Genomic DNA, 18,562 nt, shown 5'->3' with positions numbered 1-18,562 from the left:
AAAAACTTTTCTACAGTACTGCTTAAGCTTTTAATTTCAAATCCAAATTTTTGTTCAGATATGGTAAAAATCTTATGCACATTTGGTTAAGCAAATGATCATAGGGACAGGCAGACTAGGCCATTAAAAGTTAAGGTAGCACAACAGAAAAAAAATGGTCAACTATGCTACTGAATATTTTTCCTATTCTTAAATAGATTAATTGAGTAAAGATTTTAAATTTATCATAAGACACTTCAGTCATTGGATTTCTGTCATTTATTGTGCATAAGCAAGTCAAAAATCAGATCAATCCTCAAGCAGTTGGGTCATCCGTTTTGTTCATGTCCATGTGAAATACCATGTTTCCTCCCGTTCATCTACCTCACCGTCTTCATTCCTTCCTTGCATCATCCTCCTGTCCTCATCCCCTCTACATGCATGTTTCTTCGTTTTTCCTTCCTCCGGGTTTGGGGGCTTCAGCTTCCCCTCACGGACAACATCACTAAATGTCTCCTTCAAATGTACCCTTGGAAGAAGCAAATCTTTCACCTCAGCGATTTCATCTTCACTTGCCTCGAAGACTTCTTCATATCTTGATTCACCTTCCCCAAACTCATTGAAATCTGATAATTTAGGTTCACTCCACTTGTGCTCCAAGACCCCCTTACTGTCAGCCAACTCTTCCAATTCTGGTTCCACCGTTTCTCCACGGATGGTTTCACTTTCTTCAAGCCATTTATCATTTTCCTTCTCGTGTTTTTCACCAGCTGCATCCTCCCAAAGTTTTTGATCATCATTTAGGTCTTTGTAATGTAGTTTGTCTTCATCTTCTCTTCCCCTGTTGTCTGCAGATGGAATTATTTCTTGGTACCAATTCTCAGATGCGTGTGGCTGATCAGAGATCAATAATGGTCTACTGACAGCAAAACCTTTGGAACAAAAGACCAGAAGTGTTTGGTACACAAAAAATTTAAAGCATGAAATAAGATGTATACATAATATTGCATTTACTGATAATTTCATAGATTTGAAATGATAGCTGGTTCACTTAAGATCACTGGGTCTTGTCAACAGCAGACTTAGATTGTGGTATGATAGTCAATAGCCATGTTTGAAGATGGATTATAATTTCTATTGAAATTTCTCTCCCCCAACAATCCAGTTATTAATGTCAAAAGTTAAATTTGACATTTCTACATATTTTGGTCAATATTAATTACATTTTAAAGCATGTGTTATGTGTAATAAAGAAGAATGAGTGCAAGAATATTTTCATTGAAGAGTACAAGTGCCCTATAAAGCTGAGCAGAAATGGACTTAAGGACTGACAAACCTTCCAATGCCCTCCGTGGTTTAGAGGTCACACATGTTGAATCACAGCACTCGCATATTGAATCCTCACCAGTGAGTGCTCGCCATCTGTGAAAGAAAATGTACAGTTTACCTAGAAACAGTAAACAGATAAATAGATATGCCTCTAAGAAATCATTGCTTACCTGTGATCTTGGTAGGTGCAGGATTTTTGAGCAGGCCCTGGTTCCCCTGATGTAACCAATAACTTGCAAAAGATGCTGACCTAAGAGGACGATAAATTACTCTCATCACTTGCATATTTAAAATAAAAAAATCTTTAGCACAATTATTTGCCATCCTCACCTTAGTGTCAGGGTCGACTGTAAACTGGAATGTCCTCAAGGAGAACCTCAGGGTCTTGTCAGTCCGAGAAACAAACTGCGAGGATCCAGGTTCATGCTTGCTGTCCAGCATACACCTGTGGATTCAAAAGAAAAAAAAAAACATTTACATATATGCACATAAAACACCTAAATTACCATTTTCCTGAATACATACCCAAAGTTGTCTATTAAGGTGTATTTAAGGGAGGATTTGGAGCCAGTAGAAGGTGCTGCATAGCAGCTGTTTGTGTACAACTTTAATCCAGGAGGAAGATGAGGTGCAGAGACTTGGATATTAACAGTTTGTCCCAGCAGGTACACCTGAGACTTCGCTGGTGTTCTCCACGAATCTGAGCCATTTAAACAGTCAGTTATATAAGTAGTATTCAGAATTTATTAAAAACAATTCACTTAGGCCTTTAATGCAGGAACTGTGACCTAGAAAGATTTCTAATTCTTGGGGTTGATGCTGTATGCATTTTAAAAAATATTTTATATATGTACACTCAAGTTTTTATTTATTTATTTATTTTTAACCCTTTTGTTATGGGCGTGTTGTTGACTTTACATTTCCGGTTGCTTGGCATTTGTCCAGCAAACAATCACCAACACCCTTCAAAATGTGGATAAGTCACAAAAGCCCACAGCCGATTGTTCCTACAGTGCCTTTATCCAAGCATGTGAATTGAAAATTTGTAAGAACAAAACATTTTCTAAAGCAACAGGGATAATTGTGAAGCACAGTTAACCCATGAATTTGGGTTAGATTCACAAGTCAAATGGATTCAGGACAGGGACTAAAACTGTCCCAGTCATTATGTTAAGCCACTTCTTAACCAGAGGAATCAAGACAATCTTAACTACACTATTTAGAAGAAGCCCTAACGGCCCAGAGTCTGGAGGCTAAGTGGGAAGACCAGGTCCAAATTGCTTGAGGTTCAGTGCAAGTTTTCCACAGTGAAGATGTGTTGAACCATGTCAAGTGAAATGTCGCACTTTGTGAAAAGAATAAGCTCCAAAGTTTGTAACAAATGACAAAAAAAATAATAATTCAACATTTAAATTGATTGAGTCGTCCACTATGAATGTAGGGCTTAATAGGAACTGTTCAAAATAATAATTTTACCATCCATTAAATTGATCTGGAACTCCATAGGACTTCCCTTCAGTTTTTTGCGCAGAACAACAGTTTGCCATGTGGGCTGCACCGCCAATTGGTAGACGGCATGGTGTCTGAAAGACAAGGAATATGGAACTCGTTTGCACTTTCACATTCACTGTATGCATTAAAATGAAGAGAAGCAAATCTAACCTTTGATAATGACATTTAATGTTGACATCGATTTGGTGCGCTCTGCTCGGAAACCGTTTGGGAGACGGTTCATAGTGTAGCACGTATTTGTAGACCAGATAATCGTGCTGCAGCTGTGCGTAAGACAGTTAAAAATGGCTCTTTAACCTAAAAAAAAAAAAAAAATGCCGCACATGGCTACATGCTTACCTCCCGCGCTCCATCGCACGCAGTCAGGGGATATATGAAGAGTAGGTCACCGTGCGGCCTGGAGATGCCGTTGCTTCTACAGTCGCTGCCCAGCGTCAGCTCCTGCGCCTCTGCGCCCAGACCATAGAAAGTTGGCTTGACCCGCACCACAAAGTCCGAAGGGGAGCAGGTGACAGAAACGTCCGGTGCGTACGCGAAGTCCGCCTTTATCCAAGCCTCTGGCTCCCCAGGAAGCAGAGAGGGGGTCACCAGCGTGTAGGAATGAACCGACCTGAGCTGAGACAGAGGAGGCGCACGTCTGGAAATCCTCTGGATGGCCCCTCTGTCCTCTGCGGTAGACGGTTTAATGGCTTTAAACACTTTTCTCCGTGTGGTAAATAAAGATTTATATGAATCCGCTGCACAGCAGATAGAGCCAAGTGATAACACACAAATAAACAAAATAATAAAAAGATGCCACGTTGTTTTCATCGCAACAGACCGCTTGTTTCTGCCTTTCACCTTCGAGCCGCGCGTTAAAACGCTTCAGTCGCGGCTGCTAGTAATTGTGAGCGATTAAACTTCCTGTTGCTTAAAAAGAAAAATGTGAATCTGATTTCTCGTCTTATTTATCCATTTTCAGCATCATCTTAATATATAGACCCAGATGAACTATTTTAATTTATCTCCAGCATTAGATCACAATAGAAAGATTATTTCTCAACAAATTGTTTCCACATTGTGAAAAGCATCGCAGACGTTCGGCTCTATTTTGAACGGGTTTCAGTGATTTGTAGTAAGCGTGGACCTTCAATATGTGGCTAAATTGGTGAAAATTATTTCTGATAACTTCAATAAAATGGTAAATGTAACGTATATAGCGATTTTCCAATAATTTTGACCACTCAAAGCGCTTTACACTAGAGTCACACACCCATTCGCATTTACATTTATACACCGATATGTTGACCAGTAGGCAATTTGGGATTAAGTGTCTTGTCCAGGGCCACACCGACATGTGACAAGTAATTGTACTGCAAATTTAAAATGATACTTTACTTTGTGTTGCTCTATTACATAACGGATTTAAAAGACATGGGGTTTGTGGTGGTGACAAACTCAAAGATACATTTCCAAGGCTCTGCAGTCTGGATGTGTTTTGGGGGCATTTCAAATTAAGCAAAAATACTCTAGCACTCTGTTTCAACAATTTTTATTTATTGATTTACAATTTTACATAAAACATTTTTTAATGATTCAAGTATTGCTCATTGTTGTCATATTTACAATTTACATATATAAATGTACAACATGCTAGAAAATCTTCATAGATGTTCAGCTTGTATATTCCACATCAGCACTACAAGTGAGGCACAATGCAGTCCAATTAGTGCCATTTCAAAAATCCTAAAGAAAATACTACACAGTCCCAAATCCTTCCAGCAATCTTATTGGATGATCAGATTATTATAAAAGCAACTTGTTTAACTTTAAAGTATTTGAGGTTTTTTTTTTTTTTTTGCTCCGCTGTTAATAAATTACAACATTGTGATTGCATGAGGAAATAATATTTCCTTAGACAACTTGCTTAAATATTTAAATAAAGCCTTCCTCCCCTTTATTACCTCTTTTACTCACTTTATTGAGAAAAGAGTCAAAGGAATTGAAAGGCTACTTTGCATCATCAGAAAGTCTTCACAAGATAAATAAAAACTTCAAGCATAAATAGAAAAGCAACTGCCTGTGAATGAGCTAAACTATGGATTTTACTTCATTTGGTACAAAAATACATTTTCACCTTCAGAAATTTCAAGTAAACCAAACATGAAATGTTCTTCAGAAAACCACGAAAGTAAACAACGCTCACTGAAAAACAGTCAACGAGTGCTTACAAACCCCTGAACTGAGAAATTCTAATAAATAGCCGAAAGCAACAGTAACATCACACTCCTCTGCAAGCAAGAGACTCAGATCTTACAAACCAATAAATAAATATATAAGGTACAAAAACAAAAATCACGTCTGTAACTAAGATTTGGTGAGGTATAGCAGACGAAGGAGGATGTGGAGTGTTACTAGAAAAGCTGGTGGATTTTGGCTTCACACAGAACTTAAAAAACTGTGGATCATCTCAATACACTCAATACATTTCAGGGAAAACATGAGGTTGACATATGAGCAGATCTTAGTGTCCTGTTTAGCAATAGATGATAATAAATAAAGGCTTTGTTGCCAGTTTGGCTTCATGGTGATGAATCTAAAGCTGCTTTCAGTTGAATTCAGTCCCAACTGGTTGAAAAGGCAACAAACAAAATACTTTGGCCACTAGAGGGCGCCATGAACCCACATGATTTATAGTATAAAGTAGGTTGATGATGGTGATAAGGCAGCTGTGTTGGTCTGCTGTATGCTACACGTCCTGAGAAGAGTCCAATGCAGCTGCTACACACTGCTTCCCAGTTCTGACGTTTCCGATTCGGAGTCCCTGTTAGGAGGATGAAAAACAACAACAAATCAAAAATACAAACATGTGCAAACAGCGTAAAAAGACATGCAAATACATGAGGCAGGCATAAAGATTGTGCTGCATGTTGTCACTCGTCACTTACAACAAATCCTCCAGCAGTTTGCGGTTGCCTTTTCTCCTCTCCTCATTGATGGGGTAGGTCATAATCACCAGAATTCCGATGATGATGAGGACGATGGGAACAGGAGAGACCAGGATCTTCAGGGTTAAGCTGACCGCCTCAGGCTGGGAGCACTCACCAGTCACATACCCAGCAAATCTGCCAAAAATATGCAGCAAGACAGTGGAAAACTTGAGCTTGAGGGTTCAGGACTCAGTAAATTTGCTCTAAAATTCCATTTGTGAGTAATATCATCTCAATGTGATATGTGAAGGCCTTAGGGATTTGTTGGAGAACATTAGTGAACAAAGAGTGTCATGAAGATCAAGTAACATGGCAGACAGGTCAGGGAGAAAGTTATGTACATGTTTAAAGCAGGGTTAGGTTATAAAACAGTCTAAGACACACTTTCAAGAAAATGTAGTTAAGAAGAAAGCAACTGTACAGAGGAAGCCATAAGAAGTCCAGTTTAAAGTTGCCTCATAACATGTTAGAGATACAGCAAGTGGAGGAAGATGCTCTGGTCAGATGAGAAAATTCAACTTTTTGTCCTACATGTAAAATACTGTCTTTACGGTAAACAACACTTAACAGATCAACGTCGCTGAGACGGTCATGTCAGCATTATGCTATGGGAATGATCTTAAGACCTGGATTTGAGGATCGCTGGCCTGCACTTTGGTTTAATTGAAAATATGCTTCAAAAACTTGAAAATTCCTGATCACACACTCTCCACCCAGTCTGACTGATATTGAAGAATGGACAAAACAAAACAGTTTGTAGATCAACCAAGTTGGTTGAGACATACCCAAAAAGACTTGATGCAAAAAGATGGTACAAAAAAGTATTGAGCGAGTGGGGCTGAGTACAAACACACATCACACTTTGTAGATTTCAGTATTTTAACTCAGGCTACGTCTTATTTTCTTCCAACTTCACAACTACGTACTACTTTGCGTTGATCAGCCACGTGAAAATCTCATTAAAGTTTCTTGTAGCAACGTCACAAAATGTGTTCAAGTTTAAAAGGTCCAAGGGTATGAATGTTTGTGCATGCAAAGTGCAATAGTTTCAAGGGTGAAAATAATCATCTATCTAAGGATAATGCAGGAGACAACAATAGACTTACTTTAAACTGAGAGTGGAAATGCCGAGAGACAAGCCAGATGCAAACTTGATAAAGAACACATAAAAAGAATAGAAGAGGGCTTCATGACCGTGGACATTGGGATTCTGAACTTTGAAGTCATCCACAACATCTGGAAGCATTGACCTGAAGGGACAAACAGCATTTAGCTCATGATAAAAACCAACAGAAGGAAAAGATTCTGTGGATAAACCTGGGTCCTCACCAAGGTAGGAGGAACGCTGCTGCCACACTCACACCTGCTGCCACGGAGACCAAGTAGGAAATGACTAGGTGGCTCTGGATGGAGACGATCAGGATCATGAAGGGTACTGCCCACTGCACGAAAAGACAGAAAGAAGTCAGATTATTATCCTTATTTAGCACCATAATCTGAAGTTTTTCCAATCTGTAAAAATACAGACCAAGATGCCGCAGTACGTCGCCGTCTTCTTCCCAAACCTAGTCAGGAACCACTGCCACCACGGGATGGTTAAAGTTCCAGATAGCTGGGGGGAAAGAAGGAGGAATGTTTGGCACTCGGTTTGGGTTGAGAACCAATGTGGAATCATGACAGCAAGTTTATCAATCAAGGATAGAAAAATAGATGTGCAAAGATCCAATCACTGAGATGCAGAAGCACCAATGTAATCAAGATTGTTTAAGAACGTTATTTTTTATAGAATTGACACTGCAGAGATGTAATTTACACTCCCAACAAACTTCAGAGCTATTTAAAATCAAGTTGCTGTCATGTATGATGTTAAATTTGCAGTAGCATCTGAGTTTGGATCAAGACATTCCTCATTTAAGATGTTTTTGTTCCTTTCCACTGACTTCAAGAATGTTACATTCACTTTTGAATCTGAGGACAAAGGGCAAAAATTGAAGTTGTAGTAAACTAAAGAAATCAAACTACAGAGGAGAAAAACTAAAAGTGTATAATTCTGTTTGAAACCTTTAAAGTATCCAGATTTTTAGTTAGTGGAATGGAAATGAGAGGAAAAGGGGCCAAGATTAAAAAGCCTGGAGAACTTGAAAATTATGATGATTAAGATTATGACTGATTATGAAAGATTATGAAAATTATGATTAAGATGGTATGGCTGCCAGATATAAAGTAGAGAGGATTCCTCAAGACTTTTGCACAGTACAACAGACAAGGGAAAACTAATTGGTTGGTTTTGCATAAGTTGAAATGTGAAAATTTGCGAAATCATACTTTTTAGAATCTGTTCCTTTGAAAGACATAATCAGAAAAAGATGTACCTAATCTAATACATGACTTATGAATACAGGAATAAAAATATATTTAATTGTTAGATGTACAAAAACAGCCTGGAGGTTAAAAATAAACTTTTTGTAGTGAATTGGTCAAAAGCATCTCTAAGAAAAAAACTGTTCTCTTAGGATGGCCATCTATTGCCAACTAAATACTGAAGTTGCATAACTATGTGGGAGAAAATCTTCATATCTGAAGTCAAGAATAATTATGTTGCATTTCTCACAGTGATATGAACAAGAGACGATCAGAACATCGAGACAGTGTCCTCTAGTTTTAGACATTTTGAGGTTTTTGAAAATTGTTTCATCGAAGATAAAAACTAAAATCAGTTTTTATTCAGCATCACTGGTGAGTTAAAACCTATTTTCAAAATGCAGCTGCAGTCAGATGTTGGCAAGTACTTATCATTGGCAGTAAAATTGTCTTCTTTTATGGCTTTCGATGATTAATAGTTAACCAAAAATTGGGAGCAGATGACAATACTCTTGGTGGTACCAGTACCTCACACAAAGTGGATGAAATAATAGAGATTAAGGACTAAATGGACAGAAGCTAATCAATTCAATTCAAATCAACTAATAATTCTGAGAAAAGCTTGTTGGTGAATACAGAAAGCCAGTGGTCAAGGTGCAGCTTAACATTGAACATTCAATGAAATATTATCAGTAATTAATCATAATGTTGACGCTGTGGGGATAAGAGAAAATCCCTTGTGCACCCAATTCTTATTTATCCAACTCCTACAAGTTGGAGAAAAATCATTCCCCTACTAGAAAAAAACACTCTTAGGAAGATTTTAGCAAGAAACAACTTTTGAACTTTCAAAAGCAAAGTAATTTGTAGGAGAACCTTCCACTTTCAAACCTTTTCTTCAAACATACAACATGGAAAAAGCTTCAACTTCTTATCATGAGGCATAGCAGGTTGCAGAAAACTATGCGTAAAGGATGGAGCGGAGTGGACAGCCAATAGCTGCACTGTGAAGGGTTGCCTAGCAACAGAAGCTCTACTATAAGTCATCTCTTCTTGTAACTCTTGCAAACTCACAGTAAGCACGTGGGTGACTGGCCCCCCATGAGCCTAAACGCCCATAAAACTGTCGTCTTTTAGTGCACGGTGTCTTAGTGTGAAAAATGTCTCAGAATTGTTCCAGATTAAGGTTTCAGACAGGAATGATGTCCTCTAAACTCTCAACCCTGATGAAGGCCGTTCCAGGAAGGGTCCTTGAGTGGAAAAATTAGAAACACTCACCATAATGACCAGCAAGATATTCTGGAAGTCGTTCCTGTGGCCTAGAGCGTGGGTGATGAAAAGGGCAAAGTTTCCTTCCAGCAACTGTAAAAAAGTGAAATTACATCATAAAACAGGGTTACATATGTAGACTATAAACCAAGTACCAGATTCCTTTAGCAGAAAATTAAGCTGAACGGAAATCCTAAAACTCCTAAATAAAAAAAGCATTAATAATTTTTACCATGAAGCCTAGCGATGTGAAGAGGAAGCCGATGACCAGTTTGACGTAGGGTCCGTGACTCATGATCACCCACAGGCCTTGACGGAAGGTGAGCGGCGGAGTTGAGGTTTTACGACTGCTCTCTGGAAGACAACAGGGAAAAATAAATACAGCTCCAACTTTCTAAATATTTGCCCGCCACATTTTGTAATAGAAACTTTTAATCTGTCAACGATGTGAAAACAAAAATTTAGAATACTGACACGTTTGTTTCCAACGAAGTATTTTAAAATGACACATGGTCACGCGCCATTTTAAATGTGGCATTTAAAATGGCGCGTGACCTTTATGTGCCTTTTTAAAACAAGGTTACTGTTTACTGAAGCTGCAAAAGTAATTACAAATTTACAAAGCTTATAGTTAAACAGTGTCAGTATACTGCACTTGCAGAACTACATGTCACTCGTACTGTACAGAACAGATCTCTCTAAGTGTATGACTGAGAGTCAGGAAACTAAATGTTGAAATTCAACACTGAGGTTTAAAAGTCTCAAAGCAAAGGACACATAGAAAGATGTAATGGTTCTGTACCTTTTTGCTCCTTCACACCAAAAAACAAAACTGCAGCACAAATGATGTAGATGATGCAGATGACCCCGGAAGCAAGCAGGTAGGCTCGTTTCTGAAGGAATGGAAACAAGGAAAGAAATCAGTTTGATTGTGTTGACATTCAATGGTTTTGGAAGTAATTTATATACATGGATGTCATGACTTAGATCTTCCTTTGTCATTTAACTCAACTATTCTGCATGTTTTAGGTATTTTCGTTCTGTCACACGCTCAAATTAAATGATTAGGCAATTACAAGGCCATTGAAGCATTTTCCTTAAACGTTACAATTCTGTTACTTTCCGTCGGATAAACACACAAAATAAAACAAACTGATGATTTCAGTTATGATAAAACAAACTTATTTTGATTAAAACAACCAAATGAAATAAGTCCAACAGTTTGGATCAAAATAAAATATCAAATTTTTATCTCACCTAAGAAGGGACACTTACTGTATCTTCCAGCGAAACTATGGTCGTGTTCATAGTGACGTTTGTGCTGTTGGAGTTTTCAGGCTCAGTGGGACAATTGGAGACTCCACCTACTATCTGTCCCTGGATCGCTGTGCCCAGCACAGTTCCCAGCACCTCCACGGTCATACCTGATTGACCCCAAGGATTAAAGGTTTAAAGGTTGATAAAACACTAACGCTTTACAATCATTATGCAGAACGCCTAACGTACGATAGGCGGTGGCAGAGTCCCGCTCTTTCTGGTCGCTGCTGATAAACATGGTGAGGGCTGAATATGGAACATGGAAGCACTGCAATCAGAAACAAACAATTAGATATAGTGAGCGGTGTGATGGAGAGCGGAAAAGAGAAGTCGTCCATGAACTACAAACTAACCGTCTGCATTGACTGAAAGAGGCAGTAAAACACCAGGTACCAGATGACTTTTCCTCCCTCAAATGGAGGCACATACCAGATCAGGAGGTAAGTCAGCACTGCAAACGGAGTTGAGCAAAGGACCCTGCAAAGAAACGAGTGGGAAGTGTTCAGAACATGCCAACTAAAGTTTCAGCTTTATCATTACTTGCAGTAACTTTAAAGTGTTAATAAACCATAATGAATGTGCTTAATGAATTATCCTTCCAGCTACTGTAACATATCCGCTTAGTTTCTTATTTGAGTCTGCCTTACAGTCGCTGCTTTTCTTCTCTTTTTGCTTTGTGAATAATCCTCCTAATCCTGCCTTGTTAGAGCTGGAGCGTGCAGAGAGGGTTCAGGCAGGGCAGCATGAGGTGATGAGGGGGCCCTGATCCACCCCACTTCAGTCTGCACCACTGCTTCCCTCAGCTCTGTGAGACCTCCAGCTGATTCCAGCTCCCAGTCTGAGTCGGTTGTTCTTACCTCAGCAGTCCGCTTTTAAAATTCACAACTGAGCCAAGATTATGATCACCTTACAAACATTTCTATAAAACTCCTAAAAGCTTTTCTTGGCCAAATGGCTTAATCTCAGTCAGATTAGGTGATGCTGCTACCGCCTTGTTTCACTGTGGGGAGAGCATGTTGAGGGTGAAGTGCAGTTTTATTTTCTGCCACTATGGTTTCATCTATATATGACTTGTGTGAAACTAAACTTTCACTTTCTTTCAAGAAATATTTTTTCCAGTTCACTCCTTTATAGGAGATCAGATTTAAATGTGGATAACAACTGAGCAGTGGATCTCTGTAGCTCCCCCAGTTTTCTCTCATGTTTACTAGCTTGCTGGGTTCCTTGGTTTTCATTATGCTGTTTGTTTACTAATGTTCTCCATAGAAAAGCTGGGTTTAAATTGAGATTGTATTACATTATTTCAACAATCTGATGACAGTTGGTCGCACTGGATTTTATTTCAGCTTTTCATAGCACAATAGGCTAAAAAAGACATGAGCTTCTTTTTATGTAGGAAAATATGAAAAAAGATCAAAGTACTTTTAAGGCGTTGTCGCAATTATTGTAAAAATTATTTTTGTCTGGGATGGATGAAAACCTGATAAACTGTTTGGAGGTAAATTATATTGTCAAGCAACCAACAATAAAGTTATTATCACAAATATTAACTGTAGCCTTTACCTTTGTCTACAAGCTGCCATGCAAAGGAAATAAAATCTGCCTCTCCCTCTGGGATGTATCGCTAATCACACCAGGATGTTTCTTTATTGGAAGAGAAGCTTGTGAACTTGTACTTTCATATGAAATTGCACCCCCAGCCCTGTAACAATGGCTGAGACATTCTTGATTTGCTCTTCGGTTTCAGTAAAAGAGGTTAGCGAGACCCAACAGTCTCTCACAATAACACGTCTGGTCTAACCCCATGCGGAGGTAAGTGTTAAGGGAAGTAACCTAAACTTGCTCAAACCTCTAACACTTAGTTTTAAATCTAAAGAGAATTAATATTTCATGCATTTGTTACCTTTTTTTTTTGTTTGTACAATAAACTTGTTTTTTTTTTTATTACTATTGTTTAGACACATATGGCATTAAACACAATGTATGCTTCTCTAAGCTTCCCTCCACTATAAAAAAAATCAAACCTACACCTGGCGCTCATTGTTTCTCCTTTTCTAATTGGTTGGATCGGATGGTGTGTTGTGGGTGGGACCAATGACAACTGAAGCCACGAACTTCCTCTTCCCTCCTCCTCCTCCAACATGCGACTTGTGCACAGCCGGCAGCTTGTTTTACTTCTCGCTTTTTAAAAGGCCTGACAGCTGCCAAGACTGATGAATTACAGTGAGAAAGAATCATTTATAGCAACTACTCTGCTCATCTGCACATTCAGATCACAGGCTTAAGAGATATTCTTGTAACCCCAAGAGAACTTCATGTGCCTCACACTAAATATTAAACATGAACGTTGCCTATTTTTACAATCCAACTTCCTCATTGAGCTCAGCCGTATATATTTGGCTGCTGGGGGTCATTTGATGCTATAAAGTACAATATGTAAAATTTACAGCCTGTACTTCTGCTGCCCTTTCTTCGTTCTGTTAAGCTTTATATGCTGGTTGTAATAAAGAACAGACTTGCACACAGGAGGCAGTTCTAGATCCACAAGTCTGACACATGTGCGGTTGACATTTACTGGAACATCCAGCTATGAGCAAGTTTAAAGTCAGCCCTCATTTCTTTGGAGTGGTTCTTTAAGCAGATGGGAATGTAAGGACTAAAAAGTAGGGAGAATGTAGCAGACGTTCTGAGAAAACCCTGCAAAATTCCTCCATACTTCTACACAGTAAAACACACTGATTAGAAATAAGATATGAAGACATGGAAGGGAATAAATGTTAGAGCAGTGATCTGAAAATTTAAGTTCTTATGTTTTGTTAACAGTTTTAAGGGTAAAGAACATATACAAAGTTTAAGTTTCCTCTAATTTTCTCTTACATATTCATACTCCCAGTGCAATCTTTCAGTCTAGCTATTTTCTGTTTTCTTTCAGCCTCTTCAACCTTGCTGCCATGGTTACTGATACCAGGCGCTTTTCTGTCAGCCTCAAGTTTCTCCCTTCTCTCTAAATCCCTTACAGCTCACCGCCTCATCTTCGTATCACAGCGTTTCTTCACATTTTTTACGTACAAATTCTCAATTTTTCCAGATTCCAGCTTCTGGAGATTTCTGTCCTCATTTAACAATTTTATAGAGACCTTTCGGTTGCACTTTTTTTTTTATAGCAACTCTTTCTACTCTGACCAGACTTTAGTTAAGGGACTTAAAAAGAAGGATGAATGGACATATAGATGCATGGACAGTGAAATGTGTGCAAGAATAGATGGAATCAAATGAGCAGGAATTTATTCCATCACTTACTGTGAAAAATTTCTGAAAATAAAGATTTTCAAGTAGTTGCCTAAAATAAATTAATTACATGTTTACATTTACCAAACTTATACCTACCAGGGCATCATGCGGCCGATGCCAGTCCATTTACTCCGGCTCACCAAGAACCCCACAGTTGGGTCTGTGATGGCATCCCAGGCCCGACCAACAAACAGGATGATGGAGGCGTAGAAAGGATCCAGCTGCAAACAGAATGGAATGCAATGAGGTCATGCTTTGAGCTGCACGGCCCTAACTTAAGTTCCCACTGTGAACAGTGGAAAAGATTAATTCGGCAACAAAGACGACAGCAGGAGCCCAAGTTCATTCGGCTGACTGAATAAAGCACAACGGATACTGTCAAACTGAGCCAACACAAACCTTGCTCTCCAAGCTAATCAGTGTAAGCTGCTACTGAAAAGAAACATAGATAACTGCTTGTAAATCTGCCAGCAAATACAGGAGCAATATTCTGCAGCCTTGTTGTTGATTTTGTTCAACTTCCCCTTTTTAAGGAAGTATATCTTAATCACCTGAGCCACATCGAGCAGGTATATCTGGAGAAAGAAGCCCAGAGCGCTGCCTGTTATCTGGTAGGGAGCTCCTCCGAAGGCATAGCACAGTTTACTCCACACAGATAGTTTCTGCGTGTCCCTCCTCTGTTCTTTTGGCTGGAAGAGAAACATCAGGGAGAGAGATGCATAATGAAATCGACGTGACGTTAAAACAGTTCATGCTTCTGACTGTAAAAACTCCCTGGGGACTCATGAGTGGGTCTTTTTTTAACCCTCTGGTTCTCTGCTTCACACAGTCTCAGTCATCACGCTCTCTAGCTGATCGGTTAGATCCTGTCTGAATCAGAGGCTGAGGTTACCTTAGTGCACATGTGCTCAGGCGGCATCATCAAATCAGCCGAGCTCAGCCATTGGCTCCTGAGATGGGATGTTGTAGGTTGTATGACATTTTTCTACAAGGCCTGCACATTACATACCTTTTGGTTTCAGCCAATCACCTTCAAGAGTATGTAAAAGAGGGGAAAGCCACAGCCGCTGTAACCTATATAATCAAAATTCATATCATCTCTCCAGATGAAAAGAAACCATATCAAATTATAAATAAATGCTAACAGGCAGTTTATTTTTATTTATTTATTTTTTATCAGAATTGGATTGGCAGCCTTTTACAATGCAATAACCATAAATTATGTTTAAACAAACTTCCAAGCTACACTATATCAAATTTAACAAAGCATGCTAAAGCTGAAAAAAATGAAGTATATTTAAGCAAGGTATTACTTTTTAAACCTAACACAGTTTTGTATATAACGCAACCAAAATTGCTTAAAATCTAATTTGACAACTAGATAAATAGGTGTCATTTTGTTTACGTAAGTTTTGTTATTTTAACGTAAAACATACCTTAAAAGCCAAATCCCAAATACAAGATTCAGCCTGCAAAAGCCTTTGGTGACATCGCATAAGACAGAGGAATTCTTTTGTAATTTTTCTCCCCCACTCCTTCCCTCTTTATTTACATGCTTATAATCAGAAATGTTTACTTGTATTCTATAAGTCTGTAGCAATCATTTGATTGTCAAAACAAATAAACAAAAAATGCTGCATTCAGTTGTTTTTTTTTTTACCTCCTGTGAAGTCATCTGACCAAGAATCCGTGGGGTTATTTATTTAGCCCAGTTACTTAAAACTTTTGTATTATGTATAATCTTGCAGTGAACATCCATACTTTATTACCCAGCTGTGGTTTAATACCAGAGTATGCTTGCTAATGAAAAGTTTACAAGACTAGAAAGTATCGTTAATATTAATATGACGAATATTGTGGCAAGTTTTAAGCACATAGCATCAAATAGAGTCCTTATTATCACTTTAAAGGAAATTTGCAGCAATTAAAGTTCATTTTTCCTTATTTCCTCATTTCCGCTCATTCAAATAAAATAGCTTGCAGATCGTGTCTGACTGAGCTCTGGGAATGAGAAGTACTGTGTCCCACTTCCTCTGCACAGGACCGACAAAAACAAAAATAAAAAAATAAACCGTTTGGAAATTTGTTTGAATAGACGTTCATTTAAAACTCATTCCGCAAATAAGCTTATAAGCGGGGGAACAGGTGGAAGGTAAAACACCGGGTGAAATTCAAATCCAGAGGGCAGAGAAGGACACGACACGCCGAGCTGCGTGAAAGCGACAGAAAATAAACGCCCACAGCGTTTAAAACGCTACTTCAAAACGAGGCGCCTTTTCCCGAACCTGGATGAAAGTTGTGAGAAATTGTCCGCGTTTATTTTAAAAATAAAAACTAAATTTAGACAGGAAAATCCATCCTACCTTGACCGCCTTGATTTCTGTCTTCATAGGTTTGACTGTCGCTGCGAGTAAAGTTGCGGTGTACTGCTCGGCGCCTTCTCCTCGGGCCATCTTCTTTCGATAAACTGGGTTAATTTTGGTCCAGTGTGATATGAATATGTAGTGTTATATTTAAAATTACAGCTCCTCGCAGCAGCAGTATGTTGAACTCTTCTCTTCTTCAAATTTGTATGACTCAACTCTCGTGCTGTATCTGGCCAGCTCATTCATTCTACTACGCCACGTCAAGACGTCAGAGGGATCGAATGTTCACGGTATGGCAACACCTTATACCACATAATCATTACACACACACACACACACACACACACACACACACACACACACCCACACACACACACACACACACACGCACGCACACACACACACACACACGCCCACACCCACACACACACACACACATTTCAACTACAGGTGAATAACTGAATAGTGTAACTTCCTGATATGCACATATATTTATTTTTTTACTTCTTAAAGGTCTGAGAGCTGCCAAGCCGTAGAAATTGCAGTCAATTTCTAGAGTTAAGAGAGAATCTTTATGGCATCAGCTCTGTTTCTCTGCAAATGCAGGTCACAGCCTTAGAAGGCTGTTACTGAACCAGGTGTTCTTGTAACTAAATGTAAGTTTCACATGCCTTACACCAGAGATAACATGTGAAGGTCAAATACGCAGTTTTTGTCCACAGTTTGCGAGTTTATGAAAAACACGAAACGTATTAAAGATGTGAGAAATGAGAGCTACAAAATGTTAAACACCTAAAATGTAGAAGGCATGTTTGTTAATATACCATTTCTTTAACAGCTGTACCTAAAACATTTCAACCTCTTCATGACCTTTTGCTGACATGACCTGCTGAAAATTATGAAATCTAAGCAAGCTTCTGATGAAAAAAGGATTCCAATTCATTAACATTTGATGCTTACATTCTGCAACCACTTTTTTCCAATTAATCTTAAGAGTTTCAATAGAGTTTGCATCCGGCAGCTTCAGAAACCAATCTTTGTTAGTCTTGGCGATATTCGCCCATCCAACCATTGTCTATGCTCACTTAACCTTGCATGGGAGCTGGTGCCTACCTCGAAAGGTCATTGGGCGAGAGGCGAAAATAGAGTGTAAACAGAAGACAATGCAGGCATAAACTCAGCCCTAATGACAACTTAAAGAGAAACATAACTTAAGAGACATGTTTTTGGACTGCTAGAGGAAGCTCTTAGAGAGCCAGGATTTAAACCCAGTACCTTGTTTCTGCAAGAGAACAGCGCTGCCAACTGCACCACTGCACAGTCGGTCTTTGAGATATCAGGATAATTGTTCAGTTTAAACATCCGCCCAACACTCAGTTTCCTTTCCCGGGAATTCCTCTAACATCAACATATCTATCTCCACTAACTGTGGACTTCCAGTACCAAAAGAAATGATGTATCCCCGGAGCATTACTGAGCCTGCCCTCCACCATTATCTTACTGTAGGCTGTGTTTTGTTTCAGCCTTTCTTTTCCTCTGTGCTTACTATCGTCCAAAACTTGATACAGATTTTTCCTTTACAGTCAGTTCAGCATTTTGAAGTAACTAGGGAATTCCATATGTATATTTCTTACAAAGTCAGGTACAAATGACCTCTACCCACTTTAAATAATATGCAGTAAGTTGATATAAGTAAAAACTTTATTTATATGGCCTTAAGTTCTTCATAAGAGCCAACAATGCATTACAAAACAAAATAGATATTCAAGAAAAGATTGTCATTGGACTGTTTGGAATGGTATATTTTTTATTTCCATATTTTCTGAGAAGGCACTTTGCATGGCTTGTGAGTATTCAATACTTTGCATGTAGTCTTGCTGCAGTGCATGCCCCCTGCCTGACACATCTGATGGTGCCTAAGATGCTACTGCTCACAGAATGTTTTACAGTCTATTTTCCCAATGCCTACTTAATTGCAAAGCTAATGTAATCTGTGACAAATTACTGCTGTTCTCATAGACTAGAGACTGAATTATCACGATCATGCTAAACATACAATAAAATATAAGACAACTATTTTTTTAAAAATATATAAAGTTTTAATTGACAAAACATACTCAGATGAAATGGCTGATATTACCAACAGAAGCCTTAAATGATAGTAAGAGT

At 38.7% G+C, this 18,562-nt stretch overlaps 2 protein-coding genes across 3 annotated transcripts; both read right to left on the bottom strand.

Annotated features, from left to right (window-relative positions):
- Positions 1 to 239: 239 nt before the first annotated feature.
- Positions 240 to 3,713, bottom strand: LOC114134707 (zona pellucida sperm-binding protein 3). The gene is made up of 8 exons (XM_028001466.1): positions 3,160 to 3,713; positions 2,971 to 3,083; positions 2,785 to 2,891; positions 1,834 to 2,008; positions 1,639 to 1,753; positions 1,479 to 1,558; positions 1,316 to 1,401; positions 240 to 911 (listed from the first exon to the last, which is right to left on the bottom strand). Exons 1-8 carry the CDS (start codon positions 3,628 to 3,630, stop codon positions 322 to 324), a joined length of 1,737 nt encoding a protein of 578 aa, XP_027857267.1. The 5' UTR covers positions 3,631 to 3,713; the 3' UTR covers positions 240 to 321.
- Positions 3,714 to 4,335: 622 nt separating this feature from the next.
- Positions 4,336 to 16,677, bottom strand: LOC114134708 (sodium-dependent lysophosphatidylcholine symporter 1-B-like). Of its 2 annotated transcripts, XM_028001468.1 has the most exons (15): positions 16,551 to 16,677; positions 16,391 to 16,480; positions 14,579 to 14,716; positions 14,124 to 14,248; positions 11,090 to 11,213; positions 10,926 to 11,004; positions 10,695 to 10,843; positions 10,222 to 10,312; positions 9,652 to 9,773; positions 9,429 to 9,512; positions 7,318 to 7,401; positions 7,119 to 7,231; positions 6,896 to 7,039; positions 5,748 to 5,924; positions 4,336 to 5,623 (listed from the first exon to the last, which is right to left on the bottom strand). In XM_028001468.1, the coding sequence occupies exons 2-15, from the start codon at positions 16,478 to 16,480 to the stop codon at positions 5,581 to 5,583; spliced, it is 1,563 nt and encodes a 520-aa protein (XP_027857269.1). In that variant the 5' UTR covers positions 16,551 to 16,677; the 3' UTR covers positions 4,336 to 5,580. The 2 variants fall into 2 exon arrangements, with proteins under 2 accessions (XP_027857269.1, XP_027857268.1); XM_028001467.1 differs by having other exon boundaries at positions 16,391 to 16,641.
- Positions 16,678 to 18,562: the final 1,885 nt, after the last annotated feature.

The sequence above is a fragment of the Xiphophorus couchianus genome, chromosome 19, assembly GCF_001444195.1.
Source record: "Xiphophorus couchianus chromosome 19, X_couchianus-1.0, whole genome shotgun sequence".
NCBI classification, from domain to species: Eukaryota; Metazoa; Chordata; class Actinopteri; order Cyprinodontiformes; family Poeciliidae; genus Xiphophorus; species Xiphophorus couchianus.
Note: the sequence above shows the minus strand (reverse complement) of the source record. Positions and strands in the feature narration are given on the sequence as shown.